This window comes from Balaenoptera borealis (assembly GCF_965194805.1).
Source record: "Balaenoptera borealis genome assembly, chromosome: 4".
NCBI lineage: Eukaryota > Metazoa > Chordata > Mammalia > Artiodactyla > Balaenopteridae > Balaenoptera > Balaenoptera borealis.
Window position 1 is genome coordinate 150,218,437 of NC_138861.1, and position 20,098 is coordinate 150,238,534.

The following is a 20,098-nucleotide window of genomic DNA, read 5'->3' on the forward strand; positions in this document are numbered from 1 at the left end:
GTCTGGCTCAAGCAGGCAGCATCCAACAGCTCAGCTGGTGGGCCAGACTCAGAGCGATGAAGACAGAACACTTGGGGACAAAGAGGTCTGTGGAGAGGGACAGAGAGGGTGCTGTGTCCTGCAGAAAAGCTACACTGACCCAGGAAGTGTCCCCTACAGCAGGGGCTCATAAACGGGTCATGTCAATGTCAGCCCCTTTCTGCCATCCCAGTGACCACTCCATGGGCCCAGGTGCAAAGTGGCCATGACAGCAGGGACGGAGGACGTGCATGGGCCAGTTACGTGGACTTCCTGAACTCTCAACACAGCTCCCAGCCCAACCCCAAACCAGCAAAGACCAAAACATGGTCAGAGGATGGGGACATGCCAGCAACCCGGTGGCCGCCTGACAACACACAAGCCACAATAAGAGTGGAGATGGTGACTTACCCCTGGAGACAGTTGTGGCTTTGCTGTCCTGGCCAAGATGCAGGTGCCAGTGCCAAATCCCCACTGACTGCCCTGGAGCCGTAACTGTCTCCAAAGGAGGGGCCCATCTGAGATCTCTGCTCAGTGGGGTGTGCGGTGGAGTGTCCAAGGAAGGAACCGGGGAACCCAGTACCCCTCCCAGTAAGCTGCGAGCTGAGATGGCCCCTGACCATCAGGGGTCCTCAGGCTACCAAACCAGCAGGTAGAGAAAAGGCTGCTTTAAAAATTTTTTTTTAATTGAACTATAGGTAATTTACAATGTTCCATTAGTTTCTGGTGTACAGCAAAGTGATTCAGTTATATATATGTATATACGGGGTTGGCCAGAAAGTTCGTTCAGGTTTTTCCATAAGATGTGACCGAAAAATCCAAATGAGCTTTTTGGCCAACCCAATATATATATTCCTTTTCACATTCTTTTCTATTACGGTTTATTACAAGATGTTGAATATAGTCCCCTGTGCTATACAGTAGGGCCTATTGTTTATATATATATATATATATTTTTTTTTTTAATAAATCTTAACCACTTTTTTTTTTTTAATTATGTATTTATTTATGGCTGTGTTGGGTCTTCGTTTCTGTGCGAGGGCTTTCTCTAGTTGTGGCAAGCGGGGGCCACTCTTCATCGCGGTGCGTGGGCCTCTCACTTTCGCGGCCTCTCTTGTTGCGGAGCACAGGCTCTAGAGCGCAGGCTCAGTAGTTGTGGCTCACGGGCCTAGTTGCTCCGCGGCATGTGGGATCTTCCCAGACCAGGGCTCGAACCCGTGTCCCCTGCATTGGCAGGCAGATTCTCAACCACTGCGCCACCAGGGAAGCCCCTGTTTATATTTTATATATAGCAGCTTGTATCCCAAAAAGAAGAGGCTGCTTTAACGCTGGGGTGATGCATTCCTACCGCCACAGAGAAATAGGGTTGGTGCTCATTACCGACTGAACTGGATCCCCCGAATTCACACACTGACGTTCTCACCCCCAGTACCTCAGAATGTGACAGTATTTGGAGAGGGAGCCTTTAAAGAGGTGATTAAAATGAGGTCACGTGGGTGGGCCCAAATCCCACATGGCTGGTGTCCTTATAAGAAGAGGAGATTAGGACACAGACACACACAAAGGGACGACCATGTGAGGACACGGGGAGGAGGTGGCCGTCTGCAAGGCAAGGAGAGCGCCCTCAGGAGGAACCCCTGCCTGCAGGCTGCGGCCTCCAGGACGTGAGAGGATGAGCGTCTGCCGTGTGGGCCACCTGCCCGCCGTGGTGCTTGGTCACGTAGCCACATCCAGGCAGAGCTTCCTGACGAGGCAGGAAGACAACGCCCAGAAACCGGGGGCCCACCGGGCACCCCAGCACCCCGTGTATGGTACCAACGGGGCCCCAGGCACCAAGCCCTGAAGCCTCCCCCAGCGGCCAAGGGCAATGGGGACAGGTGCTGGCTTTGGGGTTCAGGTGGAGAGTGCTCACGCTGACATCCCCAGCCCAGGATGAGGCAGCTGGTGGGCCCTGGCGCCCCGCCCTTTCCATGCGGACAGGAGCCGGGGGTGACTGGGCCTCACCTTCCACGTGCCCTGCCAGGCCTGCCCCCCATCCCTGAGCCCAGGCAGCTCCGAGGGCAGCGGAGAGAGGAGGGTGGGTCGGGGCCCCCACTCCTGCTTGCGTCACCCCAGACTGGCTGCAGCCCTGCTCCTCGCCACGTGGCCTCGCCACACCGTTCTCTGTCGGCTCCACCTGCCCTGGGGTGGGCGTCGGGGGTTGGGGAGGAGCCCCAGGGCTCCATACCACCCCTCGTGGCTTCCCTGCCCCCGTCCACGTGTCCATCCACAGTCCCCAAGTCGCCCACGTCTGGGCGTGCTGTTTCCTCCTGGGCCCAGATAAGGAGCCCGGATGACCGCAGGAGTGGACACTGCCGGCCTTCCCTGCCACTGCGGACAGTCTGGGCCAGGCAGGGTGCAGTGGGCAGCCTGGCTGGGCCTCAGGAAGTGGGAACCCTCTGGGCCCTCCTGGCGCAGGGGCTGGGAATGGGGCCTGCTGCACCCAGCGGTGACGCCAGAGACCCCAGGCGCGCAGAGCGGGCACCCCAGTGGCAACTCACACCTGTCTGCGCTTGACCCGAGTCCCATCCAGGCTCCCACAGGCGGGGGTGGGGCGAGGCGGGGATGGCCTCACTCCAGCCGGGCCTCGTGTCTGCCCAGTGCCCACCACGAAGGCCGTCCCCATGACTGTGCGTGGAAAGGCACTTTAAGGGGGTGAATGAGGGGCAGGAGGGGACAAACAGAGGGGACGACTGGCTGAGAGGCTGACGGCAGTCCGGGCCAGCACGGCTTCTGGCCGCCCAGGCTCACGGTCAGCACAGGTGCAGTCGCGGGGCAGCAGTGGCCCTCACGGGGCAGGGGCCCCCAGGTACCACACGGGGCTCGAGAAGGGGCCTGGTCGGGCCCAGTAGTCCACAGCACGGACCCGGTAGGAGCCGGAGACGACAGCCGTGTCTGAGGACACAAAGGTACATGCCTGCTCTTCAACCTGAACCCCTCTGATCCCCCCAAGCGCCAGGTGCCGAGAGGCCCTGGACCCCTCCCCACAGGGACTGTGCTGAGGCAGCAGGCACACCTGGGCTGAACACGAAGAGGTTAAAGGTCGAAGGCTTCCTGCTGATGGGCAGGTACACCACACCCTCCGGGGAGAACTGGATCTCATAGGTCCACAGGCACCTGGGGAAGGTCAGGCACAACCAGGGCTGGGGTCCAGAGGGGCTGGCAGGCAGGGGGCGCCCAGAGCCCTACTCCCCTCCAGCCCCCTTCCTGGCCCCTCCCCGGGGCCCAGGACACTCTTCCTGCCATGACAAAGGGCCACACTGGCTGAGAGGAAGGGTCTGGAGCACAGTGCCAGGGGCAAATGGCCTGTGTAGGTACCCCCACCCTACATCACGGAGGTACAAAGTCATGGGCCATTTGTGCCAACAGTGGGGGCAGCTGTATGGGGGGCAGAGAGCACAGTCCGCGTGGGGTGGCCGAAGGGCCACAGAGAGTGGCCACATGGGCGCTACAGCCCGGAGGATTTGGGGGCCAAGGGCGCGTGGGGGGGGGCAGGGGTAGGGGTGGTGACCGCACTCACGCACTTGGAGCCCACACGCTCATCGGACCAGACCAAAAGCAGCTGCCCGCGGGTCAAGGGCAGAGCACGAAGCCGGGTCACCTGGGGGAGTGAGGCACCGAGACTGGTTGGGGGCGGGGGCGACCGGGGCGGCGGCGGGGAAGGGAAATGCCACTTGCCTGCCCCGGCGGCTCCTCGGGGCGCGCGCACACGTGCACCAGCCAGAGCGAGGGCATAGGAAGCTCAGGGCGCAGCGTCAGGCGGCCGCTGCTGGGAAAGGGGAGCGGCACCACGGTCGCCGGGTCCTGGGGACAGAGTCAGGGGCTCAGGGCCCTCGCACCTCGGGAGCCGCCCCGCCCCTTACCCCACGCTCCCCGCGGACCTCGGCCGCGCGCATGCGCCGGAACTGCTCAGCAGAGGGGTAGACGGGCCTGCCCAGGCGCCGCCACTCGCTGTAGGGGCTGCAGAGCCAGTTGTCCATGTAGAGCTGGACAAAGACGACCTCTGCGGAGCGGGATGCTGGGGCCGGGCCTCGCCTCCTCCAGGCCCCGCCCCGCCCCGCCAGAGCTACCCCCACCCCACGGGCGGGAGCCCCCTCTCTGGGAGCCCTGCTTACCCGGGCCCGGGGGCACCCCGTGCAGGCTCAGAGTCAAGGGTACGCTGCGGTTGGCGTGGGCGCGGGTGTCGTCGCTCGCGTAGACCAGCACCGTGGCGCGCCAGGCGTCGGCGGGGCCCGTGGGGGGGTGGGCGCTGGCCAGGACGCCCACCGTGTGGTTGCTATCCAGCACCGTCCCGCCCCGCGACACCTCAGCCCAGAGCTGCTCGCCGTCTGCGGGGGTAGAGGGGTCACCACGCGGAGTCGTCGCCCCTCGACCCTCCCAGGGCCCGGCTTCCCACCATTTGCCCTCCTCCACCGGAGATCCCCGGCCACACCACAGCCTCTGCGGCCCACTGAGCTGGGGAAGGGTGGGGAGGGACAAGAAACACGCTCCCGGCTCCCCAGCAGGGCACATCCTTCCGCGGGCCTTTGCACAAGCTACCCCTGGCCTAGCACGACATCCCCGTCCAACTGAGGCCTCGTCCTGGCCCCGCCCTCGCAGGAAGCGCCGGGGCACGCGGCTCACCCAGCAGGGCCAGCAGGGCCATCGCCGTGAGCACCGGCTTGCGCAGCAGCTGCACGTGCGGCGGGCGCGTGTCGTTGACCTGGAAGCGCGCGGTGAGCGTGCGCTGAGAGAAGGGGTGCGGGTGGTAACTCAGGAAGGCGTTGTCGTTGCTTAGGAGCGCGTAGCGCACGGAGGAGCTGGTGTTGGCCACCAGCAGGTTCTGGTGCTGTGCGATGACCTGCGGGCATCGGGGTGGCTGGGAACGCGACCGCGGGGGCCGCCTGCCCGCCCCTCCCACCCGGGAGAAAGGCCTCCCCCGGGGGCGGGCCTGGCGGCGGGCCCACCTTCACGACCATGGCAGCGTAGGTCACGTCGGCCCTCCAGGGCTGCGGCAGGGACCAGCCCACCAGCGGGTCGGCCTCGTCGTTGTAAACGGGGGTGTCCGCGAACTTGGGGAAGAGCCGCTGTATCTGCCGCACGACCGCCGCCTCCTGCTCCAGGATGTAGATGGAGCTGCCCGCGCCCTGCGCAGAGGCCCCGCCTGAGCAACCCCCGAGACCGCCGCGGAGGGGCGGCGGGGCTGCAGGCAGCAGGCGGGATTCTGGGGTTGCCGCATGCGGGGGACCCCCGCGTGGGTGCTGGGTTGGGGGCGGGGACGGACGGAAGGGCGGGGATCCCGGGCTGGACCTTCTTGTGGAGGGCAATGTAGTCCAGCCTCACGCCCATCTCCCCGGTGAAGAAGTTGGTGCCGTTGTGGCAGTGCCCCAGGAGGCCCCAGCAGAGCGGGGAGCGCGGCAGCGGGTGGAAGGAGTCTCCGGGGCCGCCCAGGCGCAGAGCCGAGCTGACGGCTCGCAGACCCTCGGAGCAGGCGTCGTAGTAGTTCAAGAAGCCTGGGCGGGAGGGACACAGAGTCCACACCCCCGCGCCGGAGGAGCCGCTGCCACCCCCTCTCAGATCCGCAGGACCCCGGGAGGCCGGCCTGCCCACCTTGCAAGGTCATGGACACGTTGTCAAAGTCGTGGTGGTCCGGCTCGTTCCACGTCTCGAAATTCCACTTGGAAACGTGCTTGAGGCCGTACCTACCTGCAGAGGGTCCCTACTGTGGCGAGAGGGCCCCTGCCCTGGGACAGGGTCATGGGCTCATGGGGATCCCCAGGGAGGGGCAACCGTGGTGGGGGGCTTGGATGTGACGGGAGTGTCTGATTCCCTATGAGCTCGCCCCCCCCCACTTGCCCCCCTCCCCCATCAGGAGGCCCTGGTTCAGCGGGTTCATGATGAGAAGACCAGAAGGTGGCCTGGGTGGGTGTGGGAGGAGAGCCTGCCCAGCAGTGCCCCCCTGTCCCCACAGGGCACGCGCCCCGCCCACCGATGTATCTCCTGGCCAGGAGCGAGACCAGGTCCTTCCACTCGAACACCTGCCGCTTGTCCTCAAAGTCAGTGAAGCGTCCGGAGGGGCTGCCCATCAGCTCAAAGCCTGTAGCACATGAGGGCGGCTGTCCGCTGCTCACCTGCCTGTCTCCACCAGGCCCGCGCTGAGGTAGGCCCTGCGTGGGCAACCAGGAGGACCCAGAAGGGCCAGGCCAAGGGGAGGGCGTGGGGCCAGCAGTACAAGGGCGAGGCTGGCGGCTTACCTGGGACGAGCTGGTTCTCCCTGAGAAGGTCCAGGTACCGGTCCAGGTGGGTGAAGTTGTAGCTCAGGCCCTGCCTGGCTGACCCCCTGTAGAAGGACACTCAATGTCAGGATGGGGGAAGGTGGGCCCGGGGCTGGAACGGTGGCCACATTCAAGCAGCTAAGAAACCTGCAAGGTGCCGTGCAGGACTAGGCTCCAGACTCAACTGGCCCCTCTCCTCAGAAACGTGACTGTGTAAGCCTAGTAGTCACTCACAGCCTAGTGTGAACTAGGCTGTCTGTACTGGAACCCCACCCTCGAGCCTTCAGGGGCTCAGAATAGCCTGTGGGAGGGGGCAGGCAGGTCTTTCGGGAAAGGTACAACAGGATGGAGGGGGGAGAATAGGCATCCTAAAGACAGTTGACAGTGAAGCGGGAGGCTGTGGGATGAGCTTGGCAGGACCCTGTGGTGCCATATCCTGCTTCCCTGCACCTCCTGGAGGCCAGGGCCCCAGACTTGGCTCAACACTACCCCTGCCCCCCTTCCACACTCTGAGAGGCAACGTGAACAGGCAGGAGAGGGAGAAGGGCAGTCCCCCCACCCTGCACTCATCCCTGAGGTAGAAATGAACTCATGATAATCAAGCAGCAGAAAAGCAGCTAGTGGGCCTGGGGCAGAAGAACGGTGTGGGTTGTGAGAGATGCAGTCACACGAGGCCTTGTGACAATGGTGAGGATGGGACCCTGACTCAGGGTAACATGGGGAGTCCTCTCAGGGATTGAAGCAGAGCAGTACCATGACTTATGTGTTTGTAAGACAACTCTTTTAGAACAGTTTTGGATTCACAGCAAAATTGAGACGGAGGTACGGAGATTTACCCCCCGCCACGCTCCCTCCCCACATGCACAGCCTCCCCCATGGTCAACATCCCAGAGTGGGACTTTTGTTACAACTGATGGACCTACACTAACATCACAGTCACCCCAAATCCACAGTCCACATTAGGGCTCACCGGGTGATGTATATTCTATGGGTTTGGAAAAATGTATAACGGCATGTATCTACCACTGCAGCATCACACAAAGTATTTTCACTGCCCTGAAAATCCTTTCTGCCTCACCTCTTCATCCTCCCCCCACCCCAAACCCCTGACGTGTTTACTGTCTCCATAGTTTTGTCTTTGCCATATTTTGAAAGGATCCCTTCATCGGCCCGTTGGAGCCAGAGTGGGAGCTGGAAGACGGTTCCCCGGGGGAGGTAGGTGCCCGGACTGGGTGGCGTCGGCGGCAGCAGCAAGAGGGAGCTGGCGCGGATGGATTTAGGAGGCAGAGGGGCCAGTGTCCACTGCCGGACTGGAGGGGAGCTGGGAAGGGGGAGTTCAGCACAACCGTGGATTTCGCTTGAGCACCTGGGGGTGCGTGCAGTTGGCAGAGGCAGGCGGGGGAGTAAGATGGGTCTCAAATGCGCTGGCGTGGAGGTGGCGCACCTGGGGTCGGGGGCTGGGTGAGGAAACTGGTGCTCAGCCGTCAGGCCAAGGCAAGGAGGGCGAGGCAGGCGGAGTAGAGCACCGAGCCTGGGGCTGATGCGGCAGCCTGGGGTGGCCCAGACGGGTGGGCCGGCAGAGGGTCTGAGGGCTTCCCCTGAGGGCACGCCCGGTCCACCCACAGATCTGAGGGGGAGGGCGGACACGTTCCAGAGGGCGTGCAGCTGCGCCCTCTAGTGGCAGCCAGGTGCGTCCCGCCTGCGCGGCAGCGAGGGAGGGGCGACGAGGGATCAAGGTGGAATCTGGCCCTGAACCGCTCTGGGTCTAAGTCTCCCAGTCAGTCCCACGCCAGTCTGGCCAGCCCACCGCTGTCCCCCTGAGGGACAGCGAGGGTCTGGACAAGTCAGCACCTCCCTTCCGGGCCTCCTCTGCCCCACTCGTCACTGCACAAGGTCAAGGCCGAGCCACCACGCAGACAGGGTGCCTCCGGCTCTCACCAGACCGCGTCTTCCCACCTCCGGAGCCCAGCCCCCCAGCACGTGCGCAGCGGGGGTCCGCCCCTCCCCCCTCCAAAGGTCACAACCGGTAGCAAAGAAAAAAAAGCGCTCGGGTAAAAATTAAATGCGTGGCAGCGGACGGGTTCCAAAGTCCCACAGGTGGGGGTGGGGGAGCAGGCGTGGGCGATGGGCGACGCATGTACAGCGGAGGCCCGGGCACGGGTGCCAGGCTTCCTCTGCAGACCCTGGCAGCGCTGGGCCGACTTAGGGCGGGAGCACATCAGGCCTCGGGTAAATTCTGTTCCGGCGCTCAGTGTCCTGGGCCTGCGGGGTGTCACCAGGGGAGCCCCAGCCGCAGAGCCGATCTCAGCCTGTCACTCTGAGTGGACTTGAGTGTCCGCTGACCAATCCAGCCTCGGCACCCAGAAATGCCCTAGGGGTCAGTAACCTGCCCCCCGGGGACCAGAAGACCCAACCTTGGGGTGATCCCAGGCCCAGGAACCCCGGGAAGCTGTCCTCGGGCCCCACTGTCGGTGCCTAGGTCTCCATCCGTCTCAGCCTCCGTCAGGAGGGGAATTTGAGTGATCAAAGCTAGTGAGGGGGCTGAGCCAGAAGGTGTAGTGCACAGCCCACCCCTGCACTCCCCCTGCAGAGGCTTGGGTCACACACGCAGTCCAGCCCGGGGGCCTCTCCATCCTCCAGCCACGCAGGAGGCCGAACCTGGGCGCGAGGCACAGGTGGCGTCGCCTCCCGCTCCTGGTCCGGCACTTGGGCCGGGGCAGCGGAGGCCGCACAACGACTTTATTCACTGCACGCCGGCAGCCGTCAGGCTGCACCAGGAACCACCCCCCATCCCTGGGCCTGAGCGCGTGCGCCGCGAGGACCCAGCAGCACCCAGGCCTGGTGAGTGCTCGGGCGCGCAGGGCGGGGCCCCAGGCCGCGCGTGCTCGGGCGTGGAATCTGGGGAACACCGGGTGGGGATCGGGCCGGGTGCAGATGGGGCCGCGCTTGCTCGTCTGGCGAGGGGAGGGACGCACTTGTGGGAGGGGGCGCAGGGTGGACGGAAACGTGCTGGGTGGGGCCCGGGCCGCGCGTGCTTGGCTTGCAGGGCGCACTCGTGGGAAGGGGCGCAGAGCGGGGGTACGTGTGGAAATGCACGGGGTGGGAACCCGGGGCGCGCGTGGTCGGTAGGGATGGGGGGGCGCGGGGCCGGGGTGGGGAAATACATGGGGCGGGGCGAGAGTGCTCATAGGGGGAGACACAGACCCGCCGCTGCGGGGAACCGGCAGCCACAGTCAGGGTCCCGGCTGCGAAGGTGCCGGCCGGGGAGGCAGGAGAGTCGCTCTTCTGGAACTGGGAGCGCTGGGGTCTGGTTCTCTGGACCCTGGAGATGAGAATGGGCTTGCAGCCCAGCCTCTTTTCACTTGTGGGGATACATGGCTCCTTTCCAAATAAGTGTACTCAGCGGCTTAAAATGGTGATTTAAAGACCAATATTAAAATAACAACCATGTGGCACAGGACTGGGCAGGAGGCAAGATGAAGGCGGTTCCAGCAGGCGGAGGTGCTGGAGACCCCACGCCCCTTGCTGGTTAACCCGCGCCAGGGTCCTGCTGCCCCCCTGCCCCGGTGGAGAAGTCTGCAGTGGGCCCACTGGGGTGAAGGGGGACAGTGGGCCTCGGCCAGCAAGGCCCCAGGACCCAAGACGCTCGCCTGTGTGCCTGGTCAGATGGCAGCATGAAGACCACAGTCCTCAAAGCACAGAGGGACAGGCAGGGGTTGGGGGGGGGGGTGGCGCTTAGGCCCCAGGGACCCTGCACTTCTCAGTTGAATCTCTTCAGCTGCTTAGACACCCCAGGGACCCTGCAGTTCGCAGTTGAATCTCTTCAGCTGCTTAGACACCCCAGGGACCCTGCAGTTCTCAGTTGAATCCCTTCAGCTGCTTAGACACCCCAAGGGCCCTGCAGTTCTCAGTTGAATCCCTTCAGCTGCTTAGACACCCCAGGGACCCTGCAGTTCTCAGTTGAGTCCCTTCAGCTGCTTAGACACCCAGGGACCCTGCAGTTCTCAGTTGAGTCCCTTCAGCTGCTTAGACACCCAGGCACCCTGCAGTTCTCAGTTGAATCCCTTCAGCTGCTTAGACACCCAGGGACCCTGCAGTTCTCAGTTGAATCCCTTCAGCTGCTTAGACACCCCAGGGGCCCTGCAGTTCTCAGTTGAATCCCTTCAGCTGCTTAGACACCCAGGGGCCCTGCAGTTCTCAGTTGAATCCCTTCAGCTGCTTAGACACCCAGGGACCCTGCAGTTCTCAGTTGAATCCCTTCAGCTGCTTAGACACCCCAGGGGCCCTGCAGTTCTCAGCTGGGTCCCTTCAGCTGCTTAGACACCCCAGGGGCCCTGCAGTTCTCAGTTGGGTCCCTTCAGCTGCTTAGACACCCCAGGGGCCCTGCAGTTCTCAGTTGGGTCCCTTCAGCTGCTTAGACACCCCAGGGGCCCTGCAGTTCTCAGTTGGGTCCCTGCAGCTGCTTAGACACCCAGCCTGTGCAGCGGCTGGGGGAGCAGAGGCCTGCCACCAAGGCAGCCAAGGCCACCCCTGCGGTGCAGCTGCATGGGGGACATGGGTGCTGCGGCGCTGAGAACAGTCCCTCCCTGAAATATCAGTATCTCCACCTGCCTAAAATCCCACCACAGGTGCTCCAAACCTAGGCGGCCCCCGAAAGCCCCGTCCCCACCTCCTGAGAGGGGGAGGGGCCGCCACCTCCATTCACCCCTCCCCTCCCCGACGGTGGGCCCAGCCGCCACCGCTGCCCACACGTGCCACGCAGGGAGTTCCCACACTGCCGCTCCGCCGCCGGTAGCTGGGTTGGAAGATAAGCGTGTTATGACCCCTCGGTGGCCCCTCCACTCCAGCCCTGAGAGGAGTCTTATCTGCCCCTGAACTGCTGTGACTTGTCCCACCCGCCCTCTGGCCGGTGGCTCCTGTAAACCACATCCTTGGGCAAACAGCTCCACCCCAGGACTGAGTGGGTACTGCGCAGGACTCGGGGGGAGGGGCCGGGCCGGGAGGCCCCAGGCTCTGCCCCGGGTGGTTGGGTTCAGCCTCCGGAGGGCAGGGCGAGATCTAGGGGCCCAACACAGACTCTTCAAGAACAAGGAATCAGATGTGGAGATGGACGCGGCATCGCAGTGGGGCCTCGGCCCTGACCACTCCTCCCCCTCGATGCAGGTGTGCGGAGACCCTCCCACCCTCTGGCTATCCCCCCAGCCACCCTGGGGTTCCACTCCCACCTCTGCCCCCAAATGGGGCCTCTGGTCTTTCCCATCAGGCCATGATGTGGCAGAGCTTTCAGGGAGGCTCTGGAGGGAGGTCCCGAAATGAGGCTGAATGTGGGAGGCGCCTAGATGGAGCTCCCCCTGCCCCGGGCTTTGGGAGACAGCAGGCCCAGGCCAGCTCAGCCTTGCAGCCCCGTCAAAGGGACCCCTCGCAGCCTCTCAGGTCTCCCCTCCAGGATGGAGAACACTTGGGGCTGTGGTGTTCTTTCCCCACGCTGCCCCTAAGGCACCCACTTGTTCATTGTAAAGATGGGAGAACCGAGGTCCTGAGTAATTTTAAAATCAGCAGCACGCTCTTTGTTAACTGCATGTGGGACACGAGGGCAGTCATCCAAAGGGGCCGTTTACCTTCACACCAGCCCTACAAGGCAGGTTCCACTGGCCCAGGAGGAGTGGACGGAGGCGTGGCGAGGCCAGACGGCCACCCACCGCACAGGGCCAGCACCTGGCTGGGATCCAGGTGGCGGGGCTCCAGGGGACAGACCCAGGACCCCTGCCCCTGCAGCAGGAAGGGCACACCTGGCTGCTAATTGTATCTTGATGCCTGGCAGCCCTCCAGTCCTCGGACACACACACACACACACACACACACACACACACACACACACCAGCGGCCTCGTGCCTGCTTTCCACACAAGGACACAGAGCAGAAGCCAAGATGTGGCTGCCCTGGGCCCAGCTGGCTCCCGCGTGGACCAGACCCATCGCCTGGCAGACGGGATGTCCAGGGATGGGACCCGGAGACCAGCCCCTCCCTCGGACCCCCATCCTTGCCCACACTCCAGGGTCCTGGGAGCCACAGCACTGGGCCCGTTCCCCCGCCCCCTCCTCCGGTACAACTGGCCAGGCTCCTGAGCTTTCCGCCTCCCCCAGGGGCCCAGAATCCAAGCTTCCGGCTCCAGCCACTCAATGCCCCAGCCCACCGGTCCCGCACCTGGAGCCCTGCTCCTGGGAGGCTGGAAGCTTATAAGAGTCCCACACAATTGTAATTATGTGTGAGCCTCTGATTACAGTACAACTCCCCGGATTAGCCGCTCAGGTAATGCGCATCTGGGGGAACCTATGACTCAGCAATCTTTGGAGTAAATGATTTAACTGCAAGCCCAGCACAGCCGAGCAGTCAGATGCTAAGCACAGAGCACTGCCCGCCGGTCAGTGCCAGGCCAGCTCTGTGCCTGAGCCCACCACCTGCATGCCCAACCCGCTGAGTCAGAGGCCCCGCGGACAGACAAGCTAGGCCTGCACTACCTGCCGAGCCCGTGAGGGGCCCCCTCAGGTAAGAGCCCCCCTGGGACCCTGCGGCAGGACAGCGAGGGCTCTAGACGACTCGGCCACAGCAGAGGCCAGCTCCCTGGATGGAGCGGAGGGGCAGAACACTGTGAGTGGAAAGGCCCGATTCCAGTGTTTCTTTTGCGGACTCCCCGTCGTTTAAACAGTCACTCAGTCGACACACCTGGACCTCGGGGGCTGGCTGAGCTCGAGGTGTCCAGGGACCCCTGTGTGGTGAGGTCTTCAGAGGAAAGAAACAGCCCCCCTAGCATCCCCCAAAGGGCAGGCCTGCCACTAGAGCCCTGGGGGCGGCGTCCGCCTGCCCACACCTCACACCAGGCCGGGACGAGCGCCCGTCCTCCACACCCGGGGACACCCCAGGCCCCGCGTCCCCGGCCAGTGCACACACCGCGCCAGGGTGACCAGGCTCTGAGGAAGCAGAGACCATCTGCTTCATGTCACCATGAGGGGGACAGCAAGAGCTGAAGTCCGGGCGGACCTCAGCACAGCTGTGAACGGGACTCCCTGGCACTCGCTGAGCACAGAGGCAAGGTCAGCCTGGGCCGGGTGGCAGGCTGCCCTCTGGACGGCAGGGACAATTGGCACGCGTGTTCCACGGTGCGTCTTTGTGGCCTGAGCCACCAGCCAAAACCCAGAAGCATTAACACGCACTGGGAAAGGGGCCTGCTGTCCCAGAACACCCTGCAGGCGATGGACACCAGTCACCCCCACTGCCCTCCCAGCCGGCCCCTCAAAGCACGTTCCAGGAATTCTGCTGCAAGGACCGGGCAATGGCAGGCGCTGCTGCAGCACAGATTTGGGGTCCTGGCATCTGCAAGGCTCTTCCTGCCAGCAGGGCCGCAGTGCAGAGGTGATGGAGGGACGACCAGAGGGGACTATGGTGGTCTGGACGGCGGAGCGGAGGGGCCTCTGGCGTGGACAGAGAGCAGCGGAGCTTGTTCTGGCCACGCGAGTCTGGGTCTCCGTGACGCCCTCTGACTCTGACATGTCTCGCCACCCCAGCAATGACACCCACTTCTGCCCACTTTGCAGGTTTTCTCGGGGGGCGGGCTGGTGCCCCATGATGGAAGTGTCCCCTGAGCGCACACAGCAGGGCAGGGGGCTGGTGCTGGTTCGCCGGCGGCCCCCCGCACCCCCAGGCCTGCGAGAGGCTCTGAAGGCCCGGCTGCGGCGGAGCTGTGCGTGCAGCGCGCAGGGGGCCTGGGCGCTGCTGCAGGACCTGCTCCCCGCCACGCGCTGGCTCCGCCAGTACCAGCCTCGGGAGGACCTGGCGGGTGACGTCATATCTGGGCTGGTCATCGGCATCATCCTGGTGCCTCAGGCCATCGCCTACTCACTGCTGGCCGGGCTGCAGCCCATCTACAGCCTCTACACGTCCTTCTTTGCGAACCTCATCTACTTCCTCATGGGCACCTCGCGCCACGTCTCCGTGGGTATCTTCAGCCTGCTCTGCCTCATGGTGGGCCAGGTGGTGGACCGTGAGCTCCTGCTGGCCGGCTTCGACCCCGCCCAGGACGGCCCGGCCCCCGGGGCCAACCGCAGCGCCCTCAACGCCTCGGCCACCATGCTGGCGCTTGGGCTACAGGACTGCAGCCGGGACTGCTACGCCATCCGCGTGGCCACCGCCCTCACGCTGCTGGCCGGGATTTACCAGGTGAGGAGCTGGGCCTGGGCCTAGACAGGCTGGCTCAGCCACTCTGAGCAGCCCCTTCCGGTACTGGTCGCCCCCCTGCAAGGGCCAAGCCCGGGGGAGACAGGAGGTCAGGGCGGTGGCTTAACCCGCAAGGAGAGGAGAGAACAGGGCATAGGCAGAAGTGGGTGCGTGACAGCACCCCGGGTCGGGGCACCAGAGGGGCTGAGGGTGCCCGGGGTGGGGGCCTGCCTGGGCAGCCGCAGAGTGTGGCCTCGGGCCCAAACGTGCCCCCACGTGGTCTGCACATCCTCCCCGGCGTCCTGTCCCAGGTGGGATCCTGGGAACTGCCTGCCCGCCTGCCTCCCCACGGCCTCCCCGCACCCAGCCCTCCCTGGCCCAGGGCTGTCCACCCCAACGTCGCCCCCTCCCAAGGGCCACCTCAGGTCCTTCCCCTTAGCTCCAGGTCCCCCGGGAGGGGGGCGGTGCCGTGGACAGGGCAGAGAAAGGAGCTGCCTTGCGATGCCCAGAGCCCGCGTGTGTGGGACCACGGTGAGCGTCGTGGCCACAGCGTGCACTCCGGCAGCTGCCGTGCCCGTGCGCGCACACGCATGTGCAGGCGGCCGCGGATGGGGTCCACGTGGGAAATGAGCACTGCGAGGGAGGGAGGTCCGGCTCTGCGCTGTGCCCGCGCCCTGCGGCCCTGACCACGCTCTGTCCGCAGGTCCTCATGGGCGTCCTCGGGCTGGGCTTCGTGTCCGCCTACCTCTCGCAGCCGCTGCTGGACGGCTTCGCCATGGGGGCCTCAGTGACCATCCTGACCTCCCAGCTCCGACACCTGCTGGGCGTGCGGGTCCCGCGGCACCAGGGGCCGGGCCTGGTGGTCAGCACGTGGCTGAGCCTGCTGCGCAGCGCCGGGCAGGCCAACCTGTGCGACGTGCTCACCAGCGCCGCGTGCCTGGCCGTGCTGCTGGCGGCCAAGGAGCTCTCGGACCGCTACCGGCACCACTTGAAGGTGCCGCTGCCCGCAGAACTGCTGGTCATCGGGGCGGCCACGCTCGTGTCCCACTTCGGGCAGTTCCACGAGCGCTTCGGCTCCAGTGTGGCTGGCGACATCCCCACTGGCTTCATGGCCCCGCATGTGCCAGAGCCGGGGCTGGTGTGGCGCGTGGCGCTGGACGCCGCATCCCTGGCCCTCGTGAGTTCCGCCTTCTCCATCTCGCTGGCGGAGATGTTCGCCCGCAGCCACGGCTACTCTGTGCGCGCCAACCAGGAGCTGCTGGCTGTGGGCTGCTGCAACGTGCTGCCTGCCTTCTTCCACTGTTTTGCCACCAGCGCCGCCCTGGCCAAGAGCCTGGTGAAGACGGCCACCGGCTGCCGCACGCAGCTCTCCAGCGCGGTCAGCGCCGCCGTGGTGCTGCTGGTGGTGCTGGCGCTAGCGCCCCTGTTCCGGGACCTGCAGCGGAGCGTGCTGGCCTGCATCATCATCGTCAGCCTGCGTGGGGCCCTGCGCAAGGTGCGGGACGTCCCGCGGCTGTGGCGGCTCAGCCCTGCCGATGCTCTGGTCTGGGTGGCCACGGCGGCCACCTGCGTGCTGGTCAGCACCGAGGCCGGGCTCCTGGCCGGCATTCTCCTCTCACTGCTCAGCCTGGCCGGCCGCACACGGCACCCACGCGCTGCCCTGCTCGCCCGCGCCGGGGATTCCAGCTTCTATGGGGACCCAGCAGAATTTGAGGGCCTGGTCCCCGAGCCTGGTGTGCAGGTGTTCCGCTTCACGGGGCCCCTCTACTACGCCAATAAGGACTTCTTCCTGCGGTCACTCTACAGCCTCACCGGGCTGAACGTGGGGTACGCAGCCGCCAGGAGGAAGGAGCGGGGCCCGGGGGTGGGGGCTGGCGAGGGAGAGCCTGTCGAAGGCAGGGACCTGGGTCCCGGGAGCAGCACAGCTGCGCTGGTGCCCTCAGCGACCTGCTTCCACGCAGTGGTCATTGACTGTGCCCCGCTGCTGTTCCTGGACGCGGCCGGCCTGGCCACACTGCAGGACCTGCGCCGAGACTACGGGGCCTTGGGCATCACCCTGCTCCTGGCCTGCTGCAGCCCCTCGGTGAGGGACACCCTGAGGAGAGGCGGCTTCCTCGGGGAGGACCAGGGGGACGCGGCCGAGGAGGGGCAGCTGTTCCCCAGCGTGCACTGTGCCGTGCAGGCGGCCCGAGCCCGCTGCCAGGAGCTGGTGGCCGCCAACTCCACCCTCTAACAGAGCCGGCACCTGCCGCCAGCCTCCACTCCCACCATCCACCACTGCGGTCTTGCTGTTGCCTGGTGCCTCCAATCTAGAGGACCCAGGGAACCCCAAATGGGACGGAGGGTGGCAGTGAACACACACCAGGACCCAGACTCTTGAGACCCCTCAACTGCACCTTTGAGACAAACGCTGCCTCGGTGCCAACCTGGGCCCAGTGCTGTGCATCTGTGGTCCGTGGAGCCGGTCTGACACTCGGTGTCCTGTCTTACTCGAACAAGGACCCTGAGGCAGTCATGTGGCCTCCAAGGTGCCAAAAGGACGTTGGTCCCTTGGCCCGCTAGTGCCCCCCCCACCCCAGGTGAGAGCTGGAAGCTCTGGCCAGGGGTGTGATGAGAGTCTCTGTGTCTAGGAAACCCCACAATGCACACACCCAAGTGTTTCTTACACCCTCTGCCTCAGCCCCCACTGGGGCTGGCAGGGCCAAAGACAGATGTGACCAACACGACCTCAGCCCGGCCCCTGGCGTGGCATCCCCACACAGTCTGAGCACAGAGCGAGGGTGCCCACTCGCCGTTGCAGGGTCCAGCTCTGCCCGATCCAGGGGCTGCCCCAGCACCCACAGCGCCTGTGCCACCAGGAGGGTGCCCTCAATTCTCCCCTGCCCCCAGGATGCTTGGCCGAGAAGCACAGGGGCAATGGCTTCTTGGAGCAGGAGTCCCCCACCCCGTGACCCTGCCATGGCCCGGTACTGCACTGTCCTCCACAACCAGACGCCACCTCCTCTTAGTCTCCATCTGCATCTCCATACACTGGGCTCTGCCCAGCTGCCCCCAGGCTGCCCATCCCCTCCATCACCCACCTGGCCGTGATGAGGTCCAGCAGCCAGTGGGTCCGAACCTGTTCGATGCCACCATGAGGGACGGCACCCACGTAGGCCAGGTTGAGCTGCTGGTCCCAGCTGAGGTCATGCCGGTCAGACTGGCTGTGCGGCGGTGGGGGACTGGGCACAAAACAGGGGGAGCGGAGGCGTTAGTCCCCCTGAGTGGGGCTAGCAGAGGCGCCTCAGCACAGGCCCCGCACCTACAAACTCGGGGCAAGGACCGGGGCGTGTCTGCTGGTGAATTTTACTGTCCCTGATGTAATAAACTGCCCCCTAGTGCCAGGACTGTGAGGAAGTCTCAGGTTTATGGGGGTCGGGGGCTCCCAGAGAGATCACATTCCCACCCTGCTCCCTGCCCCACCAGCCGGGAGATATCAGCTCCAAGCCCGACAGAGGCAATCGGGGACACCAGGGATGGGGACAGGTCCCACTGCAGGGACGTCGAACTTTCTGGGGTTGCCCCGTCGAGGTGGTCCCGGTCTGCGCCAAAGAGTAGTGTCCTGGGCCACAGCTCCTCCTGCAGCCTGGGCTGCCGCGGTTGGCCACCAGGCTCTTCAGCCTCTGGGGGGTGACCAGGCACACTCAGGACCTGGCCCCAGGCCCCCACCACACGGGGCAGCCGCTCAGCTAGAAAACCTCCGCAGCACCGGAAACATGGCATAGAGCCAGCGGACAGAGAGGAGATCCCCACTCTGAGGCTGGACCCGAAAGGAAGGAGCGAGCCGCGGCCCTCCTCCCTTCGGAGCGCCTACTGCAGGTCTCTCCAGGTGCGACACGGGGGTCCCGGAGGCACGGGGCGGGGTGCGCGGCCGCGGTTTGGGAAGAGCGCGCAGCGAGCAGGGGCGGGCTGGGCCGCTCCGACCTCAGAGTCCCCCGCGAGGCGCTCACCAGAAGCCGGTGCTCCTCCAGAAGGGCTGCAGGGGACGCAGCGCGCGGGCCGCGTCCACGCGCACCAGGTGCGGAGCCTCGGCGGCCGCAAGGGACGCGGCCAGGAGCGCGAGCAGCGCGGCGCGGGGGCGAGGTGGGCGCATGGCGGGGGCGCGGGGGACGCAAGCCCCGGGCGCGAGGACACCCCAACCCCGGGAGACCCACCCGGCCCTCCGCGCTCCGGGAGCCGAGGTCCGCGCCCCGCCCGCCTGTTCCGCCTCCGGGTCGCGCCCCACGTGACCGCCGGCACGGGGCGGGGCCTCGGCAGGACCGGGCCGGGCGGGGGTCTGGCGGGCAGTGGGAGGTGGGCGGGGCCGGAGCGGTGGGCGTGGAGCGGGGCTGTGGGAGGGGCGTGGCCGGGAGGGGAAAGCAGGAGGCGTGGGCGGGGTCTGGCGGGAGGTGGCGGTGGAGGCGGGCCCGGGGCGGTGGGCGTGGGGCTGGGTGGCGGGGCGGGCAGCTCCCGCAGCCCCGGAATCTGGAGCGCTTCTCCAGACAGTGGGCTGTGCCCAGCTGCCCTCAGGCTGCCATCCCCCGCCCCAATCTGGAGCCCCTTCCCCGCAGTTTGCTCCCCTCCGTTCCCTCCCGCGCCGAGCGGGCTGCGGGGACTGGGCGGCACTCGGAAAGCGCTCGGCCTTCAGCCGCTCGAGTGAAACCGTCGTCTGTTAACGCTTCGGAAGGTCGGCTCGCGGGCCGGCAAGTATCCTAACGCGCGCGCCAGGCGGCTGCTCAGTGGAAGGTGGTCAGAAGTGGGACACGTTTGGAAGGTGGATGGTGGCTCTTAGGAATTCGGCTGGAGCAGCGCGCGGATGTGACGTTTTCTGAGAGGAGGGCTGTTGTAAAGCAACGGGGGTGGTCAGGGGGCTAAGCTGCCTCTGAGAAGCCAAGTGGACATTTCTATGGGCAGATGGGCAGCGCGGCCTGGGTGTTGGGGGAGGTGGGGTCAGCGGTGAACGTTTAAGCTTCTAACTGCACATATACTACGGGTGTGTATACCTACATATACTGTAGGTCGTACAGCCTCACATCCTCCGCCAGTCAAGCGTCTCAGGACTCGGGGAAGAGCCTCTGTCCTTGCACTGTCCTCCCTCGGACAGCAGAACCCCGCCCCAGAGTCAACCAGTGTCCAGTCCCTTGGGCTGAAGAGAGAGGAGCTCTAAAAGTGATGGACGACATCCAGTCACAGAATGAAGGCGTGCTCCGTAGCCCGAGGAAAAAGTACAAAGGCAGAAGAACCCAGGCGCGTCCTAGTGAAATGCTGAAACCAAAGCTGAAGGGAAAGCCTTCAAAGCAGCTTGAGGGGGAAAGGACCCGTTACCCTCAAAGTGCAAAACAGCAAGAAAGAACACTGACTTTCCAACAGAAGCGGCCAGAACCAGCAGCCAAGGGAAGGAAAACTTCAAACTAAACCACTGTTAGCCAGGACGTCTCGATCCAGCAAAAAGCATGCTTTGAAATGGAGGTCAAATAAAGATGCTTCGGAGAATCCAACTCTGAGAACACTTGTCACCACTGACCCTCCTTTACGGAAACGGTAACTGGTGTTCTTCC

At 64.9% G+C, this 20,098-nt stretch overlaps 2 protein-coding genes across 6 annotated transcripts; one reads left to right on the top strand and one right to left on the bottom strand.

The window, feature by feature from the left end:
* Positions 1-998: 998 nt before the first annotated feature.
* On the bottom strand, positions 999-18,776 carry IDUA (alpha-L-iduronidase). 5 transcript variants are annotated; one of them, XR_014244516.1, is made up of 14 exons: positions 18,512-18,776; positions 17,603-17,743; positions 6,291-6,376; positions 6,026-6,133; positions 5,647-5,742; positions 5,347-5,549; positions 5,004-5,183; positions 4,681-4,897; positions 4,173-4,385; positions 3,939-4,060; positions 3,736-3,861; positions 3,578-3,658; positions 3,074-3,174; positions 999-2,952 (listed from the first exon to the last, which is right to left on the bottom strand). XR_014244516.1 is itself a non-coding variant. In XM_082391473.1 (14 exons), exons 1-14 carry the CDS (start codon positions 18,652-18,654, stop codon positions 2,846-2,848), a joined length of 1,806 nt encoding a protein of 601 aa, XP_082247599.1. In that variant the 5' UTR covers positions 18,655-18,776; the 3' UTR covers positions 999-2,845. The 5 variants fall into 5 exon arrangements, 3 of the variants coding, with proteins under 3 accessions (XP_082247599.1, XP_082247597.1, XP_082247598.1); XM_082391473.1 differs by having other exon boundaries at positions 3,582-3,658; positions 4,681-4,783; XM_082391471.1 differs by having other exon boundaries at positions 3,582-3,658.
* On the top strand, positions 10,363-16,882 carry SLC26A1 (solute carrier family 26 member 1). The gene is made up of 2 exons (XM_082391470.1): positions 10,363-14,525; positions 15,226-16,882. The coding sequence occupies exons 1-2, from the start codon at positions 13,725-13,727 to the stop codon at positions 16,753-16,755; spliced, it is 2,331 nt and encodes a 776-aa protein (XP_082247596.1). The 5' UTR covers positions 10,363-13,724; the 3' UTR covers positions 16,756-16,882.
* Positions 18,777-20,098: the final 1,322 nt, after the last annotated feature.